This window comes from Convolutriloba macropyga, chromosome 4 (assembly GCF_964194025.1).
Source record: "Convolutriloba macropyga chromosome 4, txConMacr16.3, whole genome shotgun sequence".
NCBI classification, from domain to species: Eukaryota; Metazoa; Xenacoelomorpha; order Acoela; family Convolutidae; genus Convolutriloba; species Convolutriloba macropyga.
Genome location: NC_134471.1, coordinates 55,864,817 through 55,889,131, shown reverse-complemented (window position 1 = coordinate 55,889,131; position 24,315 = coordinate 55,864,817). Strand labels below are relative to the sequence as shown.

General features: G+C 37.5%; 1 protein-coding gene across 1 annotated transcript in view; it reads left to right on the top strand.

Annotated features, from left to right (window-relative positions):
• The window catches only part of LOC142338533 (uncharacterized), a 60,996-nt gene that overhangs the window by 22,889 nt on the left and 13,792 nt on the right, over nucleotides 1-24,315 (top strand). Inside the window, exons 5-6 of the mRNA XM_075388319.1 lie at nucleotides 3,196-3,412; nucleotides 19,245-19,392. Coding sequence (XP_075244434.1) covers nucleotides 3,196-3,412; nucleotides 19,245-19,392 — 365 coding nt within the window. The remainder of the gene's footprint in view (nucleotides 1-3,195; nucleotides 3,413-19,244; nucleotides 19,393-24,315) is intronic.

Below are 24,315 nucleotides of genomic sequence, written 5' to 3'. Positions count from 1 at the left end.
GTAATTGTCCCACTCAAACTGCAGCCCACGTAGACTAGCAGACGATACTGAATGATGGACTTAATGTTAGAATTGTCAAAAGGCAAAATTTCCTTTCGTAGTACACAGTGGCCCAGTTTTCAGATAACGCATCATTGTGTACTTAATTGTTTCATATTATATTCAATATGGGTTTGGAAAGATATCTCGCACTCCAACACAACTCCTATATACTTGCTTGACAATACTAATTGCACTGGACTACAATGTTTACTAAGGTTAATAGAACTGGAAGCAGGGTTACCGACATTTAACACTACAGTTTTGTAAAAAAATAATTTATTTGATGTTAGACAATCGCTAACAGATTGCAAGTCGGCATAGATATCATCTAATGAAGTATCCATTGCAGACAAAATAGCATCATCTGCAAATATACTCACTTCAATATTTTTACAGACACGTTGGAGATCATTTTTATGGTTAAGGAAAAGAATGTGACATAGGGCAGACCCCTCTAGCACACCGCAGCTTACCTTTTTAATTGACATTTTAAAAACTTCAAATTCTATATGCTGCAATTGGTTATATAAAAGAATGGAAGTCCATTTTAGCGACTGACCGCGTATTCCATAGCACGAATTTTCTTAAATCAGGATACTATGGGCCTTTTTGAGATGTAAAAAAATTAACTTTTTTTGATCTTCCATGTTTGAGCATTTAATTCTGCCGATTAATTTTCCTAGGTCAGCTTTGCTGAGTTATCAATACATCTATTCTTTTTTCCGCAACCCAAAAAATTAACTGTGGAATAGATTCAAAACTTAGTAGTAAACTTTTTTGCACATGACTCTTTCAAAAGTTTAACTCCACACAACAGGAAGTGATATTGGCCAATAGTCATTTTCATCAGTCCTTGAACTCGACTTATGAAGCGGTGCAACTTTAGCTTTACGCAGCTGATTTTGAAGCCAGGCTTTTTGAAAAGAAATTTCAACGGTTTCAAGTAGATACGACGTAGTTATGTACTCAGTCACTTTCACTAGTACATTGCTCAAGTTGTCAATACCACAAGAGAAATTATCATCAAGCTGCAGTATAGTTTGCTTCATTTTTGATCCGTCAGTTGGATATAGATAAAAAGCAAATGCTTGATCACTAGGCATTGTGGGTAAAATTTTTAATCTTTAAGATCACAGCGGATTTTCTCTCCAATGGTGCTAAAAAAACTCATGTAATTGTTCGCAAGGTCCGTGCTGGGAAAACTATTTTTATCACTTGCGCAAGACGGCAGAACTGGCAGAGTAAGATTTTTAGTAGAGCGGCCTATAGTATTATTTAACAACTTATAGCTACGCCTTGAGTCTCCGACACAATTGACAAGTTTTTTTTACTATAGAAGTCCTTTTTAGCTGTAGCATAGAACTTTTCAAACTTTAGTCGGACTTGGCAGAAATTTGCCCGTTTCTGATTTTTTGATTTGCCTCCACACCACTCCCATTTAAATTGTTTTCTTGGCACGCAGGTTTTTTAGGGTATTCTTGAACCACTTTGTTTTTTTGATGTTCCTATTGTGAAGTGACGTCTTTCATTTCCCAAATCCTAATGTTATCAAGTTTGTGACTCAAGCAATTTAAATAACAAAAATTTGAACAAATACTCCTTTGAGTATATAATTACTCCCCCACTGAAATTAGTCGGAACAACAATTTTTTGTGAATTTTAATTTAGCAAACGGTCCATAAGAAATGACCCGCTTGATGATCAGGAAAATAGGATTAATGATTTTCTATGCTAAGTTTCCATGTTTGGCCCATTTAGTGGATAATAAGTTTCCATGTGAGGTCGGTTCTTTGAGTAATAATTGTTTATGGCCCGCTTTGTTGTTAGTAATTTGTTCTGCTAAATTTTTCGGAAAAAATACTAAAGTTTTTTTTCAATAACTTAAGACATTTTAGTGCTATCTGTTTATGTTCCAATCCTCGTTCCCGTTCTTGCTGGGTACCGATACGGTGGATTAGCAAAAAAAATCAATTCTTAGAGTGTTGTTTCCAAGCACAGGGTAAGGGCTAAAAGCTGGGCCAGACAAAACTAGTTCAAAGCAAAATAAAGCAAAGCAGAAAAAAATGGCTACAAGATTGTCTGAATTTTTTTTTCAATTTGTTTTTAAAAATTCGTTTTTGAGAGTTTCCAGTTTTTCTGGCGGCCCTCTCTTCCCCCCATTTTGTCCACTGTGAGAGCACTTGGAGCAAATAGACATTTCGAGTTCTTCAGCAGTCCACAAAGAAGATTATGTTTTTCTGTATCTTTAAACGAAATTGAAAGTGCCCGTCCAACTTTTGATGTGGTCTCGAAGGTTTTGACAAAAAAAACACAACTTGTTGAGTTCCATGGTTTACCGAAATTTGAGTCTTTCAAAATTACTCATTGACAATTTTATGTCCAGACTTGTTTGAGTAATCAACTAAAAATCACAATTTGAAAGGCGTGTGTAACCCAAAAATTGATTTTTTTTTTACTTTTTCTTGAAAACTGAGTCCAATGGAAACTTTGTGTTGGTCTGGTTACAATGTTGACCAAAGCACCATGTGATTTTTTTGTTTTGTTAGTTTACAACCTGCAAATCGTTTTTTAATATGATTTGCTACATTACAGTACAACCAAGGACAATTTTTATGATCTATTTGTTTATGAAATCTTTCTAACCATAAAACGGTTCATAAACTTTTTAGTGGCGTTCCATAGTCAGTAATGAAACATAAAAGAAAAAGATTTAGAAATTAGACAATTCTTGCAGAGAAATGGTGTTTTGAAGATGCAACTATCTTTTTTTCATCTGTAGTTTGAAGTCAAACTAAAAATTTTTGATGATCGCTGTATGGTTGGTAAGTTTTCATGATGACATCTATTTATGGCTTTTTATCATTGGTAAGTTTCTTTTATGCTGGTCAACCCGTGAGGTTGCACACAACTACGTGTTTACCCTGGATAATCCCAAAATAACAATCCGGTGAAACAAAACTTGTTAGGTATTGATGACAGGCAAGGTATTAGTCTTGACAAACTGAAACACTTTTTCAAGAATTTGAACGACAAAGAATTATTCATGAATATTGATAAGATCTTGCTACGATAAATTTCTCCAGATCTTGTTTACCTTGACAAATATATTCTTAGTTACCAATGAGACCAAAAAAACCCTATATGCATTTTCAGAAAAAGTCAAAAATCGGCACTGATTGCACGCCGAGTCGCCAAATCTGGAGGTCGTTCCGGCAGCTGGCGCAAAACTTGGAGTCGCAGTTTCCGCAAAAACATTCTGGGACTGGACGACCCGGATGACCCAGAGGCGGCCAGACTACGGAAGTACCGGACACGAAGGAAGAAATACGGAGGCAAACACTTCATCATTGCATTGTACAATTGCGGAAAAGTTAGTTTAATTATCATGTTTATAGCTTTTTCAAATTAATTCTTTCAAAAGTCGTCTATAAATCTCTAAAAAATGCGTTGCTATCAACTATTTAAAACGTTTCTGCATAATTAAAAAAATTGCTCACATCGTCCCTCTGTTTTCTGCTGGTTATAAACTATTGTATGAATCACTTTATCTCTGTACCCAAACGACTTTTTGCGATATGGAAGATTTCAGACTATTTAGAGCTCTCAAAATTACAAAAATCAAGTTTCAAATTTCAAACATAAAGCAGAAAAAGTTATCTTTTCCTAGAATTTTTATTTTTCAGGTCACAAAATTTTCAAAATTTGCTTTTTGATTCAAAATACTCTTGCTTAATTGAGTGAAACGGCAGAAAACTAAAATTTACTGATCACCATGGATTACAAACGCTACCAAATAAAAGCCTTAAATGAAAGCTTTCAACAATCCTCTACATGTGAATCACAATTAGAAGCAGACTTCAAAAACTGTCAGAAACAAAAATAAATTAGAAAACTTTTTAAGTTTTGCCACAAATCGCGGTTCTAAATAATTTCAAACTATTTTTTTTACAAAATCTAGCTGGAAACACATCTGAAAACCCTTAAAAAACAATTAGGCTGTAACAACCTCAAAAAATTTAGATGGCAAAAAACACCTTTGCAAGATCTTGAAAAACGATTCGGCTGATTATGCTCATGAAACATCAAAACTGACAAAATATTTCGAAAAATCTCAAAAACTTCATTTCAATTATACTGTCAATTTTAAGTTAAATTGCCTCACGATCTCAAGATATTCATATATTGTTTTTCAAAAAAAATCAAGAATTAAATCAAGAAAAGCGTTAACGAACCATTAATAAGGATCAAACGCCAAAAAATTTCAAACGTGATTATTTTCGGTATCGGTATTTGTACTTGTGTGTTTATGTTTGTGTATGTGTGTGCGCTTAAGGGGGTGTATATGCATGTACTTGTGGTATTTGTGTGTAGGAGCAGGAGAGGAGGTGTAAGAAGAGAGTTAGTGTGAGGGTATTAGTTCCTTTAAAGTTTGCAAACAAATAGATACAGAGTGCAAAAACTGTAGCAAATTAAGAAAAATTTAAAAAATTACCTAGATTTGCTAAAATGCCCTTGCTTTTAAAATGTCTACTACTGGAACAGTGTATTCTGAAACCTCTGTGGTAGAACGTCTGCCAGATTTAAAACATATATTGTTCCCTTATGCACCTCCAGATGGACAAAATATTTCGACGGCAGTCAAAAAGTTCATTTCAAACTTAATTTTCATTTTATAATCAGCACTACAATTGTCTCCAAATTCTATAGCTGGTTTTTCCCCTACAAACAATCAAGACTTAAACGTACGGTAACGAACCTGGAGTAAAGATCAGGTGCTAAAAGCAAAATTTTAAATTCTGGGCTCTGATAGGGTTGGTTCCTCTAAAGGTTAGACACAATTAGAGGCAGTGTGCAAAAACTGTCAGAAACCATGACAAAATTAGAAGAAACAAATAATAATCGCTACAAACTGCGGCTTTAATTGAATCCGAGACCTAAAATGTGAGTTTTTAAATCTCACTGACGACACATCTATAAGGTTTTAAATATTTGATAAACCGATAATGCCTATGGAATATCAAATTGGATAGTTTTTTGAAAAATTTCAAAAATTCACGTTTCGATGTTGAGTGTCAAAGTTATATTCACCGTCATAATTGCCCCAAAGGTTCCACATCAATGTTTTTCTAGAGAAAAAGTACAAAAATCAAAATTGGTTCTTTTTCAAGTGTAAAAGGTGTAAAACCACTCTTTCGGAAGTCAATTCATTTCGGTATATAAGCAATAACGTGTTATTAGAACAAAGCAACGTATAAGCATTATAATATCAAGACGTACAAACATACAACCTAAGCATTAACGATCAATGCAACAAGTGAAAACTTAGACGGCAAGGTTTTTTCGATGCTCTTTTACTGGTTTTTTGTCTGATGTCATTGACGTCAAAATCAGTTCGTATTCAATCGGCAAGTGTCTAGAAAACCTAAAAATATTAAGCCGAAAACCAGCTTAATCGATACATATAGTGGTTACATTTACATAAAATTAGGTTAAATGGACTTTTTCGGAACTTTCTATGTATATTAGAACGTTTTACACGCATTTAAATTCAAATCTAAATTCTCAATTCTAATTGGTTAATATTCTTTCATTTACTTCGTAACATCCTCCGGCCCGGAAGAAGATGTTGGGAAAACTGGTACAAGTTTTACAAGCGGGCGGACGAGTGAACCGGTCGACGTACGTAAAACGGCGGAGCGCGCGACGCCATCGGAGCCGTAACTGAGTTCCACAATCCGAGCGGTTGGGTAGTAACCCCTAGGGTTGGTTTCCTCAACTATCCAAACCAAGTCACCGGTCTTAAGGTGTTGCTCGGCAGGCGTCTGCCACTTAGAGCGTCGGTTCAGCGTCGGTACGTACTCTCTGATCCAACGGGACCAGATCGCATTAGCGTACGACTGCGCACGGGCGTAGCGTTTACGATGGTCAAGCTCATTATTGCCGACAACAGACGGAATACCGGTAGAGTATTCTCCTAGAAGAAAGTGGTTGGGCGTTAAAGCGTTGAAATCGCACGGATCAGCGCTTACTGGTGTTAAAGGACGCGAATTGAGAGCATTCTCCACGAGACAAAAGGTAGTATGCAGTACCTCATCCGTGAGGCGACGCGTGCCAAGAATAGTATACAACACGCGCTTGAAGCTGCGTACCAACCTCTCCCAGATACCACCTTGATGTGGTGCGCTGGGTGGATTTAATCTCCATTTTATACCTTTGTGAGCGAGCTCAGCTGCAATGTTGACAACGTTCCACTTTTCAATACTTTCTCGGAGTTCTTTCTCCGCTCCAATAAAGTTAGTGCCATTGTCCGACCAAATCATGGCAGGTGTACCCCTACGTGACACAAACCGCTCAACTCCCATAACACAAGAACTGGTGTCCATGGATGTAACTATCTCGACATGGACAGCGCGAGTAGTGAGACAGGTGAAGAGGAAGCCCCACCTTTTCTCAGTAGTACGGCGGACAGTAACATAGAATGGCCCAAAGTAGTCAACGCCAGTGTTCCTGAAGGGAGGAGACTGGTAAGCAAGTCTCTCCTTAGGTAAGTCAGACATGATTGGTTGCATAGTTACAGCTTGGAATTCTCGGCATCTCAGGCAGTGTGCTTTGATGGAACGCAAGGATGATCTTAGTTTCAGTACTGTGTAGTGTTCCTGCGCAATTGATCTTAGGTATTCAACGCCTTGATGATAATGCTTTAGGTGAGTGTGTTCAAGAAACAGTTTTACAAACGGATGACGTGCGTCTAAAATGATTGGATACTTTACGTTAAACCCAACTTCAATTAACCGCTTGATGCGGCCCGAGGAACGGATTAGCCCATTTGGACTAATAAACGGTGAATGTGGAGCAATTCGGCTACTCCGTTTAACGAATTTATTGTCCAGAAGATCTTTTCTTTCGGCTTCAAAAGACTCTCCTTGCACCAAGTACTGTAGATGACGCTCGGCTTCGTCAAGCTCAGTAGGGTCGGTAATGCTACCATCAAGGTTACGGTAGCCGGCATGTTTTGGCAAAAGCCGGAGAACGTATGCGGCAATGCGCAAGTACTTTTGATAAGAACTAAACTTATCAAATGGGAATAACGACGGAACGGGAGTTGTCTGTTTTTAACAGATGTAGCAAGAGAAACAGTGTTTTCTATAATGACTGCTCGGTTGACGCCAAGTTTGATGTTATTAATGACATCTTTGTTCGGCACGAAAGGGAAACTTGAGTTAGTTAAGAAATGTGGACCATTGACCCAACTGCTTAGTTGCAAAACCTCAGCGGACATTCCACGCGTGCCAGCGTCAGCTGGATTATCCTTAGTTGCGACGTGGTTCCATTGGTCAACGCTGGTATACTCCAAAATTTCACAAACGCGGTTTGCAACAAAGATTGGTTGCTTTTCATTAGAGTTAATCCATTGAAGAACCGTCGTGCTATCTGTCCACATGAATACTTGGTTAACAGTTACGGTAAGTGCTTGTGTAATTTCCCTTTTCAGTCGAGCGGCAAGTAGAGCTGCTTGTAGCTCGAGTTTTGGGACAGTCATTATTTTCATTGGCGCCACGCGCGCTTTCCCTAAAACAAACGCAAGCTCTGTTTTTTCTTCGCCCGTAGGTGTTTTTACACGGGCTCGCAGGAATGCGACCGCACTGAAAATATCCTGCGAACTGTCACCGAACATATGCAACTCTATATTATCAAAGGGTCCACTAAAATAACTTCGGGGAATTTTGATGTTTTCAAGCTTTGGTAAGTCCGCACTCCAAACCAAAAATCTTTGAACAATGTCCTGTGGGAGCTCGTCATCCCATTGTTGTCCTGTGACACGCCAGATGTCTTTTAAGAGCAGTCGCGCACCGACGGTAAACGGTGCGACAAGACCAATGGGGTCAAAGACTTTCGAGACAAGACTTAGGACCAAGCGTTGCGTGAGGGACTTGGTGATAGCGCAGCTTGTACCCCTACTCACAACTAAAGTGTCATTAGTGTGATCCCACTTTAACCCTAGCACATGCGATGAATCCTCCTGACATGAAACAATAACCTTGGGCTCAGTAGATTGAGGCGAACCATCAATTCGATCAGCCAGATTTTGCACATTGCTTACAAACTTTGTAAGCTTGAACCCACCGAGATGGAGAAGATGTACCAATTCCTTCGATCTATTGATGGCTTTCTCAGGAGACTCCACTGAGTCAAGGTAATCGTCCATGTAGAAGTTTTCAAGGACGGCTTTTGCAGCTTCGGGGTAAAACTTGGCATTGTCTCTCGCAGTGCGTTGTAATGCATAGTTGGCGCATGTGGGCGAGTCTTTAGCCCCGAATATATGGCGCGTATATTGATACACTACAACGTTAGTTGTGGGGTCCTCCCGCCACAGAAAGCGAAGTGATGGTTGATCTGATGGTAATACACCAACCTGTAGAAACATTCCCTCGATGTCGGCAGAGACGGCATATGGATGTTGTCGGAAGCGAAGAAGTACGTAAATAAGGTTTTGGAGCAGACCAGGGCCAGTGAGCAAAGATTTATTCAGTGAGGCGCCATGAAATTTTGCTGCTCCATTGAGCACCCTACGCACCTTACCCGGTTTGTTCGGGTTTAAAACCAGATGGTGGGGTAGGTACCACTCTTTACCGGACCGCTTCTCAACCTTGTGAGCGTCCGGAACCTCAATTACATACCCCTTGTTTAGGTCTTCCTTGATGGTACTAGTATACTTCTCTCTAAGGTCTTCATCCTTAGCCAATCGTTTTTCGAGAGATTTTAGTTGCACAAGGGATGAGAAGTAATTATTTGGGAGCTTGGTGTTATCTGCTGCCCACAGCATTCCGACATCGTATCTCAGGCCATTGTGTATGGTGGTACTCTCAAGGATTTCGTGAGCCCTTGCGTCTGCTGCAGATCTTGAGTCGACCTGCTTGTTTGCCCCGAATGATTCAATGTCGTACCATGACTTTACTTGAATTGCTAACTCATTGTCTTGTTCGATATTCACTTTAAAGCACGTTGAGGTTAAACACGAACTTGATGGTAACGGACCGCTTAAAACCCAACCTATGGGCAAGCGTACGGCAACGGGTGAACGCTTCTCATCGGCAGAGAAGTATTCTAACGGGCGGATGGCATGATAGACATCTTGTCCGAGTATCATCTCAATGTCTTTATAGGAATATGTTACGGGATCAAGGACTGCTAAGTGTGGGTAAGTCTCTTGCAGGGCCTGTACATTAATTATATCTGAGCCGACGTTCAGACTCTCTTTAACGAAAGGGTTGACGGTGAATGGTTCGAAATCTTGTTGTTCTCTTGGTTTCACAGTAACTTCAACAACCCTAGTATCAACTACTTCTTCGGTATTAATACCCTTGACAGTTAGCTTTAGTGCTTTACCGTGCAAACCGAGTCTATCTGCGAGACTACCGGCCACCCAAGAGTTACTGCAGGCGGTATCACACAAGACTAAAGCCTTGGTATCTAAACCGGACGAATTGACCAACTGCAATTCAGTCACCTGAAGGAGCCACTTAACATCAGTAACAGATGACATTGTTGTGGTCTTATTAGGCTGGAGTTGTCTAGAAGTTGCTTTACTTTGACCTGTGTTGCCAGAAGGTTGAATGGTATTGGAATTTGTCGACTGTTTTGTTGGGAAAACCCTATCTGCTCCATGCAATAGTGAGTTATGCGAACTATTACACCCTTCTGCTCGGCACTTTCTTGGTTGAGGGCACTGGCGGAATGTGTGCTTGTCCCGTAAGCACGAAAAGCAAAGTTTGTTATCCGCCACCAACTTAGCTCTCTGGGTTGGAGTCTGTTCCTTGAAAACTCGACAATCCCATAGCCGGTGGTTACCTTTGCATACAATGCATCGAAAGTAAGTATTTGTGGAAGCAGATGGCATTTGCTTCTTTGTTTCCCTTTGTTGCGAATTTGATGCAAACACTTTTGAGGCTGTTTTGGTCTTGGTTACTGAAGTGATGTTCTCTTCAGGTTTGGCCTTGGTTGCGCTTTGTTTCATAAGATCATGGGCCTCAGCCTTTTCTTTAAGCCAATCGTTAAAGTCAAGGAGGGTAGGCTTGACCCAGTGCTTCTTAACCGTAAAGAGTGACCATGACTCTTTCATGTTTGGTGGTAACTTCTGTACCGCTTGGTTAAGTAGGGAAGCGCTCTTCAAGTCAGCATCATATGATAATGACTTGAAAACCCCAACGAGGCTGGATATGGCTGCAGAATAGTTAATGATGTTATCACTATTGTGCATTTTAAGAGGCGGAAAGTTGCTTAGTTTATCCAAGTGTGCACTTACGACTGCCTGTGGCTGGCCAAACTTACGTTCCAAAGTCCTTAGTGCATCCTTGTACATTAAACCACAGTAAGCAAACTCAGCGATTGCAATCTTTGCTTTACCAGTGACGAGTGTCTTAAGGTATGTCAATTTAACGTCATCACTTAGCGATTGCGAGTCAATCGCGCTTTTGAATTGACCATACCACTCGTGCCATTGTAATGGATCGCCATTATACTGAGCAAGTTTCCATTCTGGCAAGGGGTCATTTTTCTTGCTGGATATTGCATCAGCTAATTCCCTAATCAATGACGCATTGTCCGGTATCGGAGGGGCAGGTGCAGACACCTGCGGACCACTCCAACTCAACGGAGTGGGCCCAACATAAGGGTATGTTGGCTGAAAAACCGGAGTGGCCAGACCAGGTACAACATTAGTAGTCGCGATCAGGTTTTCGTGCTGCGCGCCTAACGGTGATTGCATATCAATCAAAGGGGGCGAATTGTGATAAATTCGTGGTGGAAAATAAGTGCTTGATGGTGCGATATGGGCGTGTACATTTGGAGGCAGACTATTCACGGTGGTTGTGTCTTGGTTGAATATTGACGGTCTGTGCTGTGGAAACCACCAGTGACTCATATTTGGCACAAAATTTTGGCCAAGAGGGATATTGGGCATATTTGGGACAGGCGGAGCAACGGAACGTACAACTTTGTGTACTCGGTTATTATTATTCTGAAATGTTTTGACGAGAGGCTGATTATCCAAAGTGGCTTGTGGGATGGGAGCAGTGAGGTTAGGTGAGAAGACTGGTTTCGGAATGGGAAGGACGTTAGGATGAGCGGGTTCGGAGTTGTGCTGTTTAATAATTGGACTTGGTGGGGCGCTTGGGTGCAGGGGAACGTTTATTGCGGGGGCTGGATGATTTGTTGTCGGAAAAGGAGGAAGAGTGGCGTTTGGTACTCGGGGGACAAAATTAATTTGTTGTCGGGGACATATACGCTGGGCCGAATTATTCTCGGGCAGACTTGATGTTTCAGGTCCCCTGGATTGCGAAATTTGAAGTTGTGCGTTGGGAAAAAACTCGGTTGCAATATTCTGATTTTCTTGTGGTGCGAACGTGTGTGGTGGAATGGGCTTTTGAATGGGCGGTGAGGAAGCCCCTGGGGCGTGTACAGAAGGCGGCTGACTATCCGCGGTTCCTTGGTTAGTTATGCTTGGGAGCGCCGTGCCTTGCTGGCCTGTTTGATTCATTTGCGCCCTTAGTTGCGCCTGGTACAACGCCTGTGTGTTAGCAGCAGCCAAAAAATTTTCAGGTGGAGTATAATAGGGGTCGAGTTGCTGCAAGGTCTCATTGCTTAAAATGTAATTGCCTCGACAATTTTTTGGAATGGGATGCCTTGAAATTTCAGTGTTCTGATCTTCCACTGTTTTGCCGTTGTTGTGGCTAAGACATTCTGGAGGGTCAATCATAACCTGTGGTTCGCGAGTTTTCTCCTCATTGTGAAAACTTAAAGCAAGTGAGGTGTTGATCCAATCTTGGACAGCCTTTTCACTTCTCATTGAGCTCCTAGCACTAGCAGTTGTTTCAGATTGGCTACCTTTAGAAACGGCGTCCAGCAATTCAAATTCTTGCAGAGTTGCCTCTGCCAACCGTTTCCTGTTGTTTTCCTCCAGTTCATCCAATTCCATTTGCTTTTTCTGTTTAGCAAGGCGAATGGCTGCCTCATTTTGTTTTTCAATTTCTTCGAGCTTCATTTTAGCAAAAACATAATCATGTTTACGCTGACTAGATGTTTTTGACGATGTCATAATTGAGGGAAGTCTAGAACGAATGGAAGCCCTCGGTTCCTGAAACTCACTCACTTTATCATCAGCAGAGTTGATGTAGTTTCGTGCTGAAGTGAGGATCTTGTCGTTCTTGGTTGTCATTGCCTCTAAGTAAGACTCTAGTGAAGGAATAAGTGCACTTGGATCCTCCGTTTTTCCAGCAAATGCAATCAGGTCCTCATTTTTGTCTACAACGGTCATAAATGCTTCGTTGCACTTCGTTACTAGGCGTTCAACTTTCACTCGCCTACTTTGACTATTTATACAATGAAGAATATCTTCATGTATAGCATGCAATTCAGCTTCACGCTTTGACCTGGCAGCGTACAACTTTTTGACTTTTTGATCAAGACTGTTAGACATCACGATGTTATTATTTCCAAATACCAGCAAAACTACCACTGCAGACGGTTATCTTTTATCAGCACACTCCAAACAAATCAAACCCACACAAAACAATCCCAACGCAAAAAGGCACCAAACACAGCAAACTGTAGACAGTCTGTAAAACAAACCGCCCAAAGAGCAAAAAAGGTCGTCGAGCACACAGTGTCCGACATAAACAGAAGTGGGGCGCTGAACGCTAGGCGCTCAACGCGGAGGGAGACTAAAGACACACGGGAAGTCGAGCGAGAAACGCGCGACGAAACGGAGACGTTTAGGACGGGAAGTCGAGCGAGCAGTGCGCGACGGAGCGGAAACGGGACGTGCGGGAAAGCGAGCAAAAACGCGCAACAACGAAACGGGAAGGTGGGAAAGAACGGGCGGGAGAAACTATGTTAGCAGACCGCAGCAAAAACTCAACCAAACAACCTAGCCGTAACTCCAGAACAAACTTAAGTCACACCCTAGGAAGAAAGAGAGAAGCTACTGCAAGACAATCTAACATAGTTCATAATGGGTCTATAACGACAAATTTAACGACAAACTAATTTACGGCAATGCAGTAGTACACTAAAAGTATGTAAAGGTCAAGAAATTTTCTAGCCGTAACTCCAGAATAAACTTAAATCACATCCTATCAAAACCCAAACCACAACAAACATTCAGCATACTAACGGTATTAAACAAACTACATCAAATTTGAATAAACTACAATAGTGTATTTGTAGACTGAGACAGTTGGAAAAATCAAGAAACAATCCAGCCGTAACTCGAGAATAAACTTAAGTCACACCCTAGAAGGCAACAAGACCAAATAAACTAGCAATCATACATGTACACAAAACATAGAGCAGCAAAATCAATATACTACAACAGGAGGGCTAGTAAATTAGTAAAGTTGAAAAGTCAAAGCACAATCCAGCCGTAACTCGAGAATAAACTTAAGTCACATCCTAGAAAGCTGTAAGACCTAAACAACAAACCAGCATACTAGCATACTCAACATACTACGAGAAAAACAACAACATACTTCATCACATATGACATACTACATCGAAGGAAAAATTAGGCGGAGAAAAACAACTCTGAATGAAAGAAAAAACGGAATGATTGGAAACGAAAACGAAAAACAAAATTTTGGGAGAGCGACGTTGATGAAAATTGAACGGAAATTGTGAATAGCGAAGTTAAGGAACAAAAAAGAAGCGGACGGTACGGTACGAAAACGAGATACGAAGATAATAAGAAGACAAATTTTTTTTTTGAGCCGGAGGTTATGAGTTTATATCTCACACCATTATCTGTCCAATTTTTCAAGTTTTGGTCAATTTTTTGCAAATTCTTGATTACGGAACGGTAATCCAGTAAACTGGACGGTTTTAAGCTTGAAAGTACGATTTATAAATATTCGGTAATGATTTTCTAAATTTTTTGATTTGCCTCAAAATTGACCAAAGATTTTCAAAATTGAACAATATAGCATTATGTGCTCACTTGTTTTTCTCATATCTGAGGTCAATTTTTTGCTATGTAGCCATAATGGACCAATTTGTCTGAATTTCCCAACTTTCGACCAAAAAATTTTCAAAATCGATGTTTTTTTTTCTTAAGAAGTTTCTCAGCTCCCTTCTCCAAAAATTATACTACTTCGCTGAGACTTGTCGTGATAGTACTACTTGCTTTTCTTTACAATCTGGCGGAAAAAGATTTGTGATATTTTAAGTCTAAGTATATATAAAGGTTTCTCAGCTCCCTTTTCTAAAAAACATTCTATTTCGCTCAGACTTGTCAAGATAGTACTACTTGCTTTTCTTTACAATCTGGCGGAAAAAGATTTGTGATTTCAGAAGCTTTGATCAAACTCCAAACCTTGATGTTTTTTAAGCTCAAAAAATTCAACTATGGGCGTTAATGGTGACTTTTTAGGGATGATTTTCACGGAGTTATTTGACTACACAACCCCTTGAAAATGTTTTTGAAAGATATCAGGGGTTGGGTTACTTGCCGTCTAAAATCGTTTGTAATCAATTCACTGCAAAAAAGGTTCTGTTTTTACAGTTTTTTTGTTGGGGATTGTCCATGAGTTGAAGGACCCATCAACAGCTGACAACGTCATCAATTGTAAATTTTGGATGAGGAACCTGTAACTCTAAACCTGCGATTTCCTTAACCTCGATCGGGGTTTCAAATCCATGCTCGTCAAAATAGTCAGTTGTCAAACTGAACCTCTTGAGATCAACAAACAGGGAATCGCCTCTAGGGAAGGTTGGGTTGAGGTACTCTAATAGCTCGAGATACTCTTCGGATCCAGTTTTAGGCCACAGAACTCGTTCATCGCAAGCAGAACATGTACATTGATCTGCGATATATATATAAATGGAAAGCACGCGAGCAAAATGGGCGCAGTATAAGATCATCTGGTTTCTCGCCAGATATAATTTCGTATCAAATGCTGCACTACACATCTTCAGGGAAACCCATATTTGATAAACTGTAACAATAAAATGCTACGCTTAATTTTCTCTGCTGCTTTAGCAACGATTATCAAGTGGCCATACTGCCCTTTAATACGTTTTATTACGTTTATCACAACAATTAGGCTAAAAGTGTTCGTTCATAAGCAGGAGCGGCACCAATGTAAAAGGTGTAAAACCACTCTTTCGGAAGTCAATTCATTTCGGTATATAAGCAACAACGTGTTATTAGAACAAAGCAACGTATAAGCATTATAATATCAAGACGTACAAACATACAACCTAAGCATTAACGATCAATGCAACAAGTGAAAACTTAGACGGCAAGGTTTTTTCGATGCTCTTTTACTGGTTTTTTGTCTGATGTCATTGACGTCAAAATCAGTTCGTATTCAATCGGCAAGTGCCTAGAAAACCTAAAAATATTAAGCCGAAAACCAGCTTAATCGATACATATAGTGGTTACATTTACTTAAAATTAGGTTAAATGGACTTTTTCGGAACTTTCTATGTATATTAGAACGTTTTACACGCATTTAAATTCAAATCTAAATTCTCAATTCTAATTGGTTAATATTCTTTCATTTACTTCCTAACATCAAGGCTATGGCATTTTTAGGCATCCCCAACTTACGACCGCGCATACACTTGGCCATGCTAATTTAAATAAGCAATACAAAGTTAGATTACGCATTGATTATCTTTATTACAGTTTAAATGTAAGTTGTTACAGTTGAAGGCAAGTTATTACAGTTGATTTTTTTCTAAGAAAAAAATTGCTCGGCTTTGGAAGACAGAGCAGCAGTAGCCGATGAGACTCCAATCCAAACGAAATTTGTCACCCAAAAGAACATTAAGAGAGAAAAAACGGCCACAGGACATTAAAAAGAGCGCGGTATCAAAATTGCCCAGAAATGAGTGAGCACTCGTCACTAAAAGGTTTTAGCTTCCAGTGATCTTACAAATGACACCAATGGTGAGAAATCTATGCATTAGTACTGAGGACACCAAGATGAAAAACAAATTGTTTTCTTTGAGATTCTTCAGGCCTTTTATTTGCCCAAACCGTCAGAGAATTATTTCTGCCGAGGAATATTATCAAAAACTGCAAACGCTTTTTATCTAATTTACAAAATTAACGTTTTCAAATCAGAAATAGTGGACGAGAAGATAGCAGCGGGTCAGCAAGTAAGGTCCAATACGAGCAAATTACTCTAAATTACTCCGAATTTTAGCTCTTTGTCTTATTTTCCCACCGTTCTCATCTGATTAACCCAAAACTTTTTAATTCGACAAAAATTTTGCGTTTCTACTCGGGCTCGAACCAGCTGTCCTCAAATGCGCATCCTGAGCAGCAACTTCTTAGCTACATTGACTTTGATTTTCCGTCCTCAAAGCATTCTTTTAAGAAAAAAGCTGCGTGATTAAAGCTTCGTGTATATATGTATGTATATTAATAGCAAGTAATTTCCTCTTCTCCTCTGCTATACGCTGAAATGTCATTTCTTTTTTTTCGAAGGAGATGTGATTCTTACGAAGCTGATCGATCCTTTCGCCATCACGTGCAGTTTGTTTTTTATCAATTTTTTCAACTTGAGTTGAGCTTGATTGCTTTGTAATTGATTATGGGATGTTGTACTAACACCATCTGCTTGTACAATTTACATATGGTAATCTGCCAACTACTCAATCTATTTATTTAATATACTTTTTTTTCGGGCAATTTCAGTGAATTAAGGAATTATAAGTTTATCGCCTAAATAAATCGGCAGTCATAGAATAACCAATGTTCTGTCGGAATTGCCAATTTAGCCAATTTAACTCTATAACTCTGAAGTTAAATTTTACTTGTCAGAAGAACTCATAGTTGACGATTGGATTTTTCAAATGGAATTCTCTTTGCTTGATCATATGTAAAACTAACATTTAAATCTTCCAAAATTTCCACTAAGCTTAAATTGAGGTGGTGGATGCTGTTATCATTATTTTCCAAGATTTGATGAATCTTGTTTCATTAGTGCTGCAAATTTATTGTATATGATTCCTTAGGATAAAACCGCGATTTGTCAACTTTTATTTGCTTGAAGCAGACATTCATTGCTCAGTATTTTTGTCAGTTCAATGATAATACGGCCAAGAACAAAAACTGTCTGAAGTTTCAACAACAAAAAAAGTTCTATCTGAAAAATTATAATACTGTGTCAATATGAAAGCTTCAGTTCATTGTCTTTTATATATACTTTAATTAGTTGCTTGTGTTGAGCACAAATACAAAACAAAATCATATTGATACTGTTATAATTTGGTTTACGGGGTAAATGAAGAAAATTTTGTAATACTCCCGTATTCTAGAATTTTGTTCATAATTTGGTATCCAGTGATAACAAAAGCTGAATTATAAAGTAAAATTTTCACTGATTATAGTGCTTCATTTGACACGATCTAACAGAAACTGAAAAAAAATCCAGTCAAAATAAAGCAAGTCTTTGTCTTTTATTCTCTACTGGTTGAATAGAAAAAATGCGTGTTTGATTTTAGCAGAATCGCAACATTCTTAGCCTGAAGTAGACAAATTGAGCTCTAATTAACAGGAGGAAATATTAATAAATCTGAACAAACCAGGTTCGCTTTTATAGCTTTCAAACAAATTGAGGCTGGAAATGAAGAAAGGTACTTAATTGAAATTGTTAATGATTTGATCAACATGACAATAACCCAAAGTTTTATAGAACCACAAAAATTTTGTTTAATTCATGATTTTCTTAAAAAATATATATTTTTTTCATAAGAAATGCTTCATTTTGTAGTTTAATAGTTTTATGTTACGTTTTGTCCGTTTTTTTGCAGAAACCTATAAACGGCTTAGATTATTTGCTTAATGAACTAAATTGAGTTATGCATAAATAAAGCTTGCTGTTCTTTCTGTAATAAACAGTTTGTAAAAAATATTTCCCTATTTTTTTCACAACAAAGGCTTTTACGTATTTACATTAAACAGGGCCCTCTGCTACATTGAACTCGTTACAATATAGCTTATCAATTTTTCTATTATCTTTTGATCTTGAGGTAGTGATCATGTGAAAAGATCCTCCGTGTAATGATTGGTGATCCATCATACCATATCTCGGAAGATTTTTATAAGATAACAAGTTTTTTTGTTAACTTTTAAGCGGAAAATTATTAATGTTTTTTTTGTAATTTTGAAAACATTGCTTTGCTCCTGTGATATAACTTTATTTGCTTCTTGCAACTTACAGAGGCACGGACAACTAGATATTGTCCAGAATAAAGGGTCTTGCAGCAATAATAATTAAATTTCAATTGAAAGAAAATAATTCACGAATTTTTGATCAGGAGAGTTAATTTTTTTCCTTTTTCCACATTATTTCAACCAGAAAAACTCCATTCGGCGAAAAGCAAGCCTTAATTACTAGCGTCGACGGTTTGAGAGTCAACTCACTCATTTTTGTACAACATTTCACTTTTCCTATCTAAATAAATTCTACGTGTGAAACGTACTTACAAACTTCGAGGATGAAAAGGGGATGCCCTAAATGGATATTTCACTCAGTGTTTTTCACTTTTAGACTCGAAGTAGGAAAGTGGAATCAACTTTCCGCCGCAAAACAGTTTTTGCGTAGGCGGCAAATCACCTGCAGCATAATCTCTCATTTTATTATCCTTAAAGGATTATATCGTCAAACTTTTAAAATTTTGTGGAATGCCCTTTGAGCCGAACGTAACTATAAATACATCAATTTCTTTGGTAGTGTTTTCCATTTTAAGTTATTAAATTGCCGTGTGGATACTACTCAAACGTAATTTAAGCGCTTTTCACATTGGGTGTCAAAAGACCATGTTCGAGCCACGTTCTTTGTAACGAGTGTTTGTTTTGGTACCAGTAGACGCTAATGGCGGTATTGTTTGAGTTTCCAAAACTATTTCTTTTCTTTGTTTAGAAACACTAATTTGAGTGATAAACAATTCTGTTGGTAAGATACGGTTTCATTAAGAGATCTCTGAGATTCTTTAAATTTTTCTAAATCATTGTTTTTTAGTTCTAGACTGGATTAGTCGATTTCTTTGTAGTATCGGAGAAAAGTTTAGATTTTGATTAAAAAATATTGCGCTAAAATTCCATTTGGAGAACTAAGGATCTAAACAAGATTAATACCGCTTGCGTCTAAAAACAATAATCTCATCAGTTGCCATAATTTCCATTCATTTTGAAGGCCCAAAATTCAGCTGGTCCAAAGACACCAGTAATGAGGAGCAATTCGACAGCCAGTGGCAGCGGGGCAGTGATTGAGGAGAATGGAATTGAGGGGGAGGAGCCCAGAGAGGAAAAAGAACCAGACACTTTCTGCATCGAAATTATGGGTGAGTTGATCAATTTCAGTGTTGAGCATTGAGACCCCCCAGGTTCGGGTCCCAGACCAAAGTGATCTCTGATCAGACCGTCACAATCCGATCGATGTCACTTATAATCAGACTTCAGAGCGATCGAAAAGTTACCTTTATCAGAGGTGGGTTCGTTTTGGGACCTCAACCTGGGCGTGAATCACAATTGTGAATTTACGCTGATTAATTTCAACAATTTGATTTGAATTTTTGCCGTTATTAGACCCTCTCCCCCAGATACGTTTTGGAAAATCTGGCAAACGTTTACGCATTAATGCGATTCATTTGCATTCATGACGTTTTTTGGCTGTATGGGTGCCGATCAGTTTGTATTCCTGAGTTTAACAAATCTATCCCCATGTGAATTCCTCCATATAGCTGTGCTAAATAATTTCCTCTTGTCGCAAAGCAAATACTTAGTGTTGTGCACAAGACTTAGCAACAAAAGTACTTTTTTTGTGCAGAAGAATTAGCAGCAATATTTGGGCTCAGAAGAGCAGACAGAAAATCTTAGTGTTACAATCTCCAGTGAGAACTGAATAATGTCTTCGAAACACGCACGTTTTAAAGTGACAGATCACTGCAGTGCCAGATTCTCAAAATAACGTAATTAAGTAAATTCCTTAATATCTGATGGGGCTTGCCAACTGTCCCTTTGCAGTTCAGTAACGGCTCTGCGGATTAATTCAACTCTTTTAGGCAATTCCAAATTATGCCTAAAATTTGGAACCATACGGAGTTCTCGCTTAGGGTTAGATTTTGTGATTGACTTCATCAGAGTCACAATCTGTTCTTCAGTCACATGCCACAACAGATAACCAGGTGCTTGTTTGTGGGCACAAAAGGCATCTTTTTCAGCAGTTTGTCTCATATCATCCATATGCAATCTTGAAATGTGTTTGTCCAGTGCTTCAACAGAACCCTTGCTCGCTGTAGATAACTTGAAACTTTAAACAAACAAATAATTGTTCCGACCCCCACTTTAGCAGGGAGGGAGGAACTATTTACTCAACTGGTTTTTTTTGTTAAGTCAATGTTGGCCGATCAATATATTCATCGTAGAGAATTGTGAGTGGTATCATTGAAAAGCCCGTTCAGCGTAGAATACGGCATTAAAAAGATTTTTACGATTTCGTTTTTTACAGGGAGTTATCGAGGTTTAAAGTTTTGTGAACATTCGACTGTTTTTGTTCACATTTTCAGTAATGTTTGCTAAAATTTGGCACAATTTCGCTAATATAATTCAAAATAAGTTAAAATTTTTAACGACTGAGTGTTGTTGATACCGTTAGAGAATTGTTTGATTGCTGAATTGTTTGATTGATGTTTGTTTGGCTAAAATTTTTGATAAAACTTTCAAAATTTTTTCATCAAAAATGGCACAAAATATGATTTTTGGTCCACTTTGTTAACGCTTGCCAGACTTAGTAACCCAGAAAACTTAAAACAAACTCCCTAATCTAAGAAAGAGCGCTAGTTGCAATTAGGCGGCGGATGAAAGTCTTCTGGATTTAAAACTTTGCAGTTTACCTCGATAATTATACAAAATGCATCGTTCTTTTTTTGATGAAAAAAATTTGATGAATTCCACGCAACAATTGGTCTAATTCGCAAACACTTGGAACAGTTGGTCGGTTTACTGGGCGCAAGACAAAATTAGGGAGAGGTTAGACGATATCATGGATTCTTAGAATCAGATACTTTTTGGTTTTTATTTTGATGCTGCCTTTTTTCAAAATGTTTTGCTTGTTTTTTTAATGTTAATTACTGACAAATTTTTTTATTCACGGCTCCGCTAATGACAGCTCCAATTTACGTAAACTTGAGGCCGAATGTAGATACGGTTCGTTTTCAGAGAACCAAAGGGTTTTTTGTCTTTGAGGAAGAGTTTTAGTAAAATTTAACTGAATTCTTGTTTTTGCCTTCAATTGTTATTCCTTTGGCAGTCTGAATTTTAAGTTTAGCCACTCAAAGATCTATATTTCTTCCTCAACAGGTGCAAGTGAACCTTTTCTATTCATTCAGTTGTTACCTATTGTTTTTTATGTTATTGAATGTATTTGTTTTAAGGAAATTTCTGTAATTTTTTGAACTTGTCAAATTTATTTTATTTTAGTCAACATTTTGCTTATTCTCAGTAAGTACAGGTCAACCTTTCCTCCGTATAGAAGACAAACTAATTTTGTGGCCGATATTTTTAACAGAAAGTTTTCTTGCTTTTGGTACTACGAGTTTTCATACAAAATTTTCTGATTTTTATTCATAATTTTGCATTTTTGTTGTTGTTTTTGTTTCTTTTGTAAATTGTAACATGATTTAACAATCTATCTAAGAAACTTTACAACATTGGAAATTGAGCATATTTTTTGTTTTCATAACATATGGTTTGAAGGGCTGCGACACCGTTCTCTTGCAGAAATTGTTAGAGCTTTTTATTTTTGCCCTTTTTTTGTTTTTAATTTTTGTTGCCATATGCTAAATATTGTGTTATTAAAAGTCTCAGTGGCCATCTATAGAAAAACAAATGAACTTAAAAACTGATATCGGTAAATAGCTAATGGTTGTTTTGACTTTCGAATGAAATTTCTAAAAAAAAAGAGTAATAGCATTCTCCAACTTATCCCTTTTGTTCTGGTTTGCGTTTTTTTTTTCGTATTTTACAATGCTGTATCATTTTCGTAAATTAGCCTCATTATTTAGAGCTCCTTTTAATGTTTTGTTGAATCAAACAATTTTTCTGTTGCTTAATCGTTTTAAATGATGTCTTCAGCGCTTAGACAATTTGTTTCAGAAGAATTTTGTGAAGTTTAGAAAAATATCACTTTTTGTGGTTCTTTCTGTTGTTATTTTGTAATAAAAGTTTTACAAAAAGACGTTATGATGATAAAAAGAGACGCAAATGAAGATGTTATATTCTCGCGGTTAATATCTTATAAATTTAGTGACTTCAAAGCTGTGGTTTCGTAAAATTGTTTTTTGTAACTTATTAGTTCAGCTAGTATTTAATGTTATTTTTAGTCTTATGATTTAGTCTCTTGAAAAACAGTTGCAATTAGTTTTACGAGTAGTTGAAAGACAAACTGTCTACTCCTTTAGTCGAAAAATTTGTTGCCTATAAATTTTGAAAATATTTGTTTTTAATAAAAAAGAGGAGATTGATTTTTGAGATCTGCCAATTTTATTTTTGTTAAATTGTAGCTAAGCATCTCTATATACAATTCACATCATTTATCTATTGGAATACAATTTGCTGTTTACAACGGTTTTATTTTCCTCAAATGGTCATTCCTCTTGGAACAACCAGTTTTCATAAAACCAATTTTTGTGATTTTTGCATTTTTGCCCCTTCTTTGTAGGTTTTTGTTTTCTTTTCACAGTATCACAATAATGGGCGTCGTTTGATTTACAACTGTTGTTACCTTCAAAAAATGTAAAGAAAGATTTTTTTTTATTAGTGATTAGCTTAATATTTAATTGATTGGGGGGACATCGTTTTCGTGCATAATTTTTTGTACAAATTTTTAGTTTTTCCTCTATCTGCCGTTCTTTTTGTGGTCGTATGACATATCCTTGATAATGAAAGGCCTCAGTTGCTCTCTATCCAGGTATAAAAGACTCTCTCAATGATTTCATTTGATGCACAATGTTTCTAATCAGTTCGAAATTAATTTTTTTTTTTAAAAAAAAAGCAATATTTTAATAAACTTTGCCCCTTTTGCTCATTTTTAGTCGACTTATTGCCAAGTCGCATTGAGGAATAGTCCCAAATTTTGTTCCAAAAAAGTGCCGGTTAATCTTCTGATTATAAATTTTATCTGATGATTTGGATTTGGTTATTAGTGGTTTTCAAAAAATGGACAAGGAGTTTTGCTCGTAATTAATATTTGCAATTATTTGATTTTTATTGTCGTCTTTTCTGGTAGTCATATTATGGTAGCAACAGGTCTCGTAGGCCCTCTAGAGTAGATTGTTTCATTCTTTTAGTAGTTTGTTGAACGATATGTTGATATGTTAGTTTTTTAATCTCTTCCTCATTTGGTAGACATTTAAGTGAAAAATGTAGATGAGCGGGGTCGGAACATCATGTGCAAACGCACATTACCGAGCCTCATTGTTCCCAATAGACGCTTAATTGTGACTTCTTAATTGTGACTCTCTTTTTTTGCACTTCTGAAATCAACCTGATGACTTCTGATAGCAAATTTAACAGTCATTCTTTATATTGCCGATTAATTTTATCAGCTTGTCAGTCCGAGTACGTTTTTTTTTGTTCAAAATGTCTAATATTTGTCAAAATATAAATTTGATAAAATTTTTGGTATACTTGGGGAAGTTTCAATGTCATGTAATCAACAAATGAAGCAATATGGCTTGATAACAAAAACAAGGAGAATCGGTAATGAGAAAGAGAAAAGAAACTTTCAAAAATTCACATACTGTGCAAAAACAATGGTCGTTTACTGATTTTTTGAAAATGGCTATTTTGAATTTCATAGGAGCCAGTAGTTAGCAACTGAAAACAATAGTAAGTTTCAATAATAGCTCATTGGATAGCCGATTTACCAGTGAATAAAGAGACTAATTCGTAACACCTGCAAAAAAAACAACAGATGCAGGCAAAACTCAAGAATTCGTAAAAAGTTAATCGAAAATGCTTTGTGGGAGCCCTAGAAGCTTGAGTTCCTCTCTGAAAACATATATAAGAGTTGCTTATGGGGTCTCAATTGAACGTACGTTGGATTCCTCATTAATGAGACTCTATAGAAAAAGTGTATTATATGTAGTTCGGCATAAAAATTCAATAGATTGTAAAAACGTGCATTTTTTTTAAGAAAAAAAAGACCGCGCACCATTAGAATGCGAATCACTTTAGCTTGTATCAATAAACAAACTGGCCTCTTT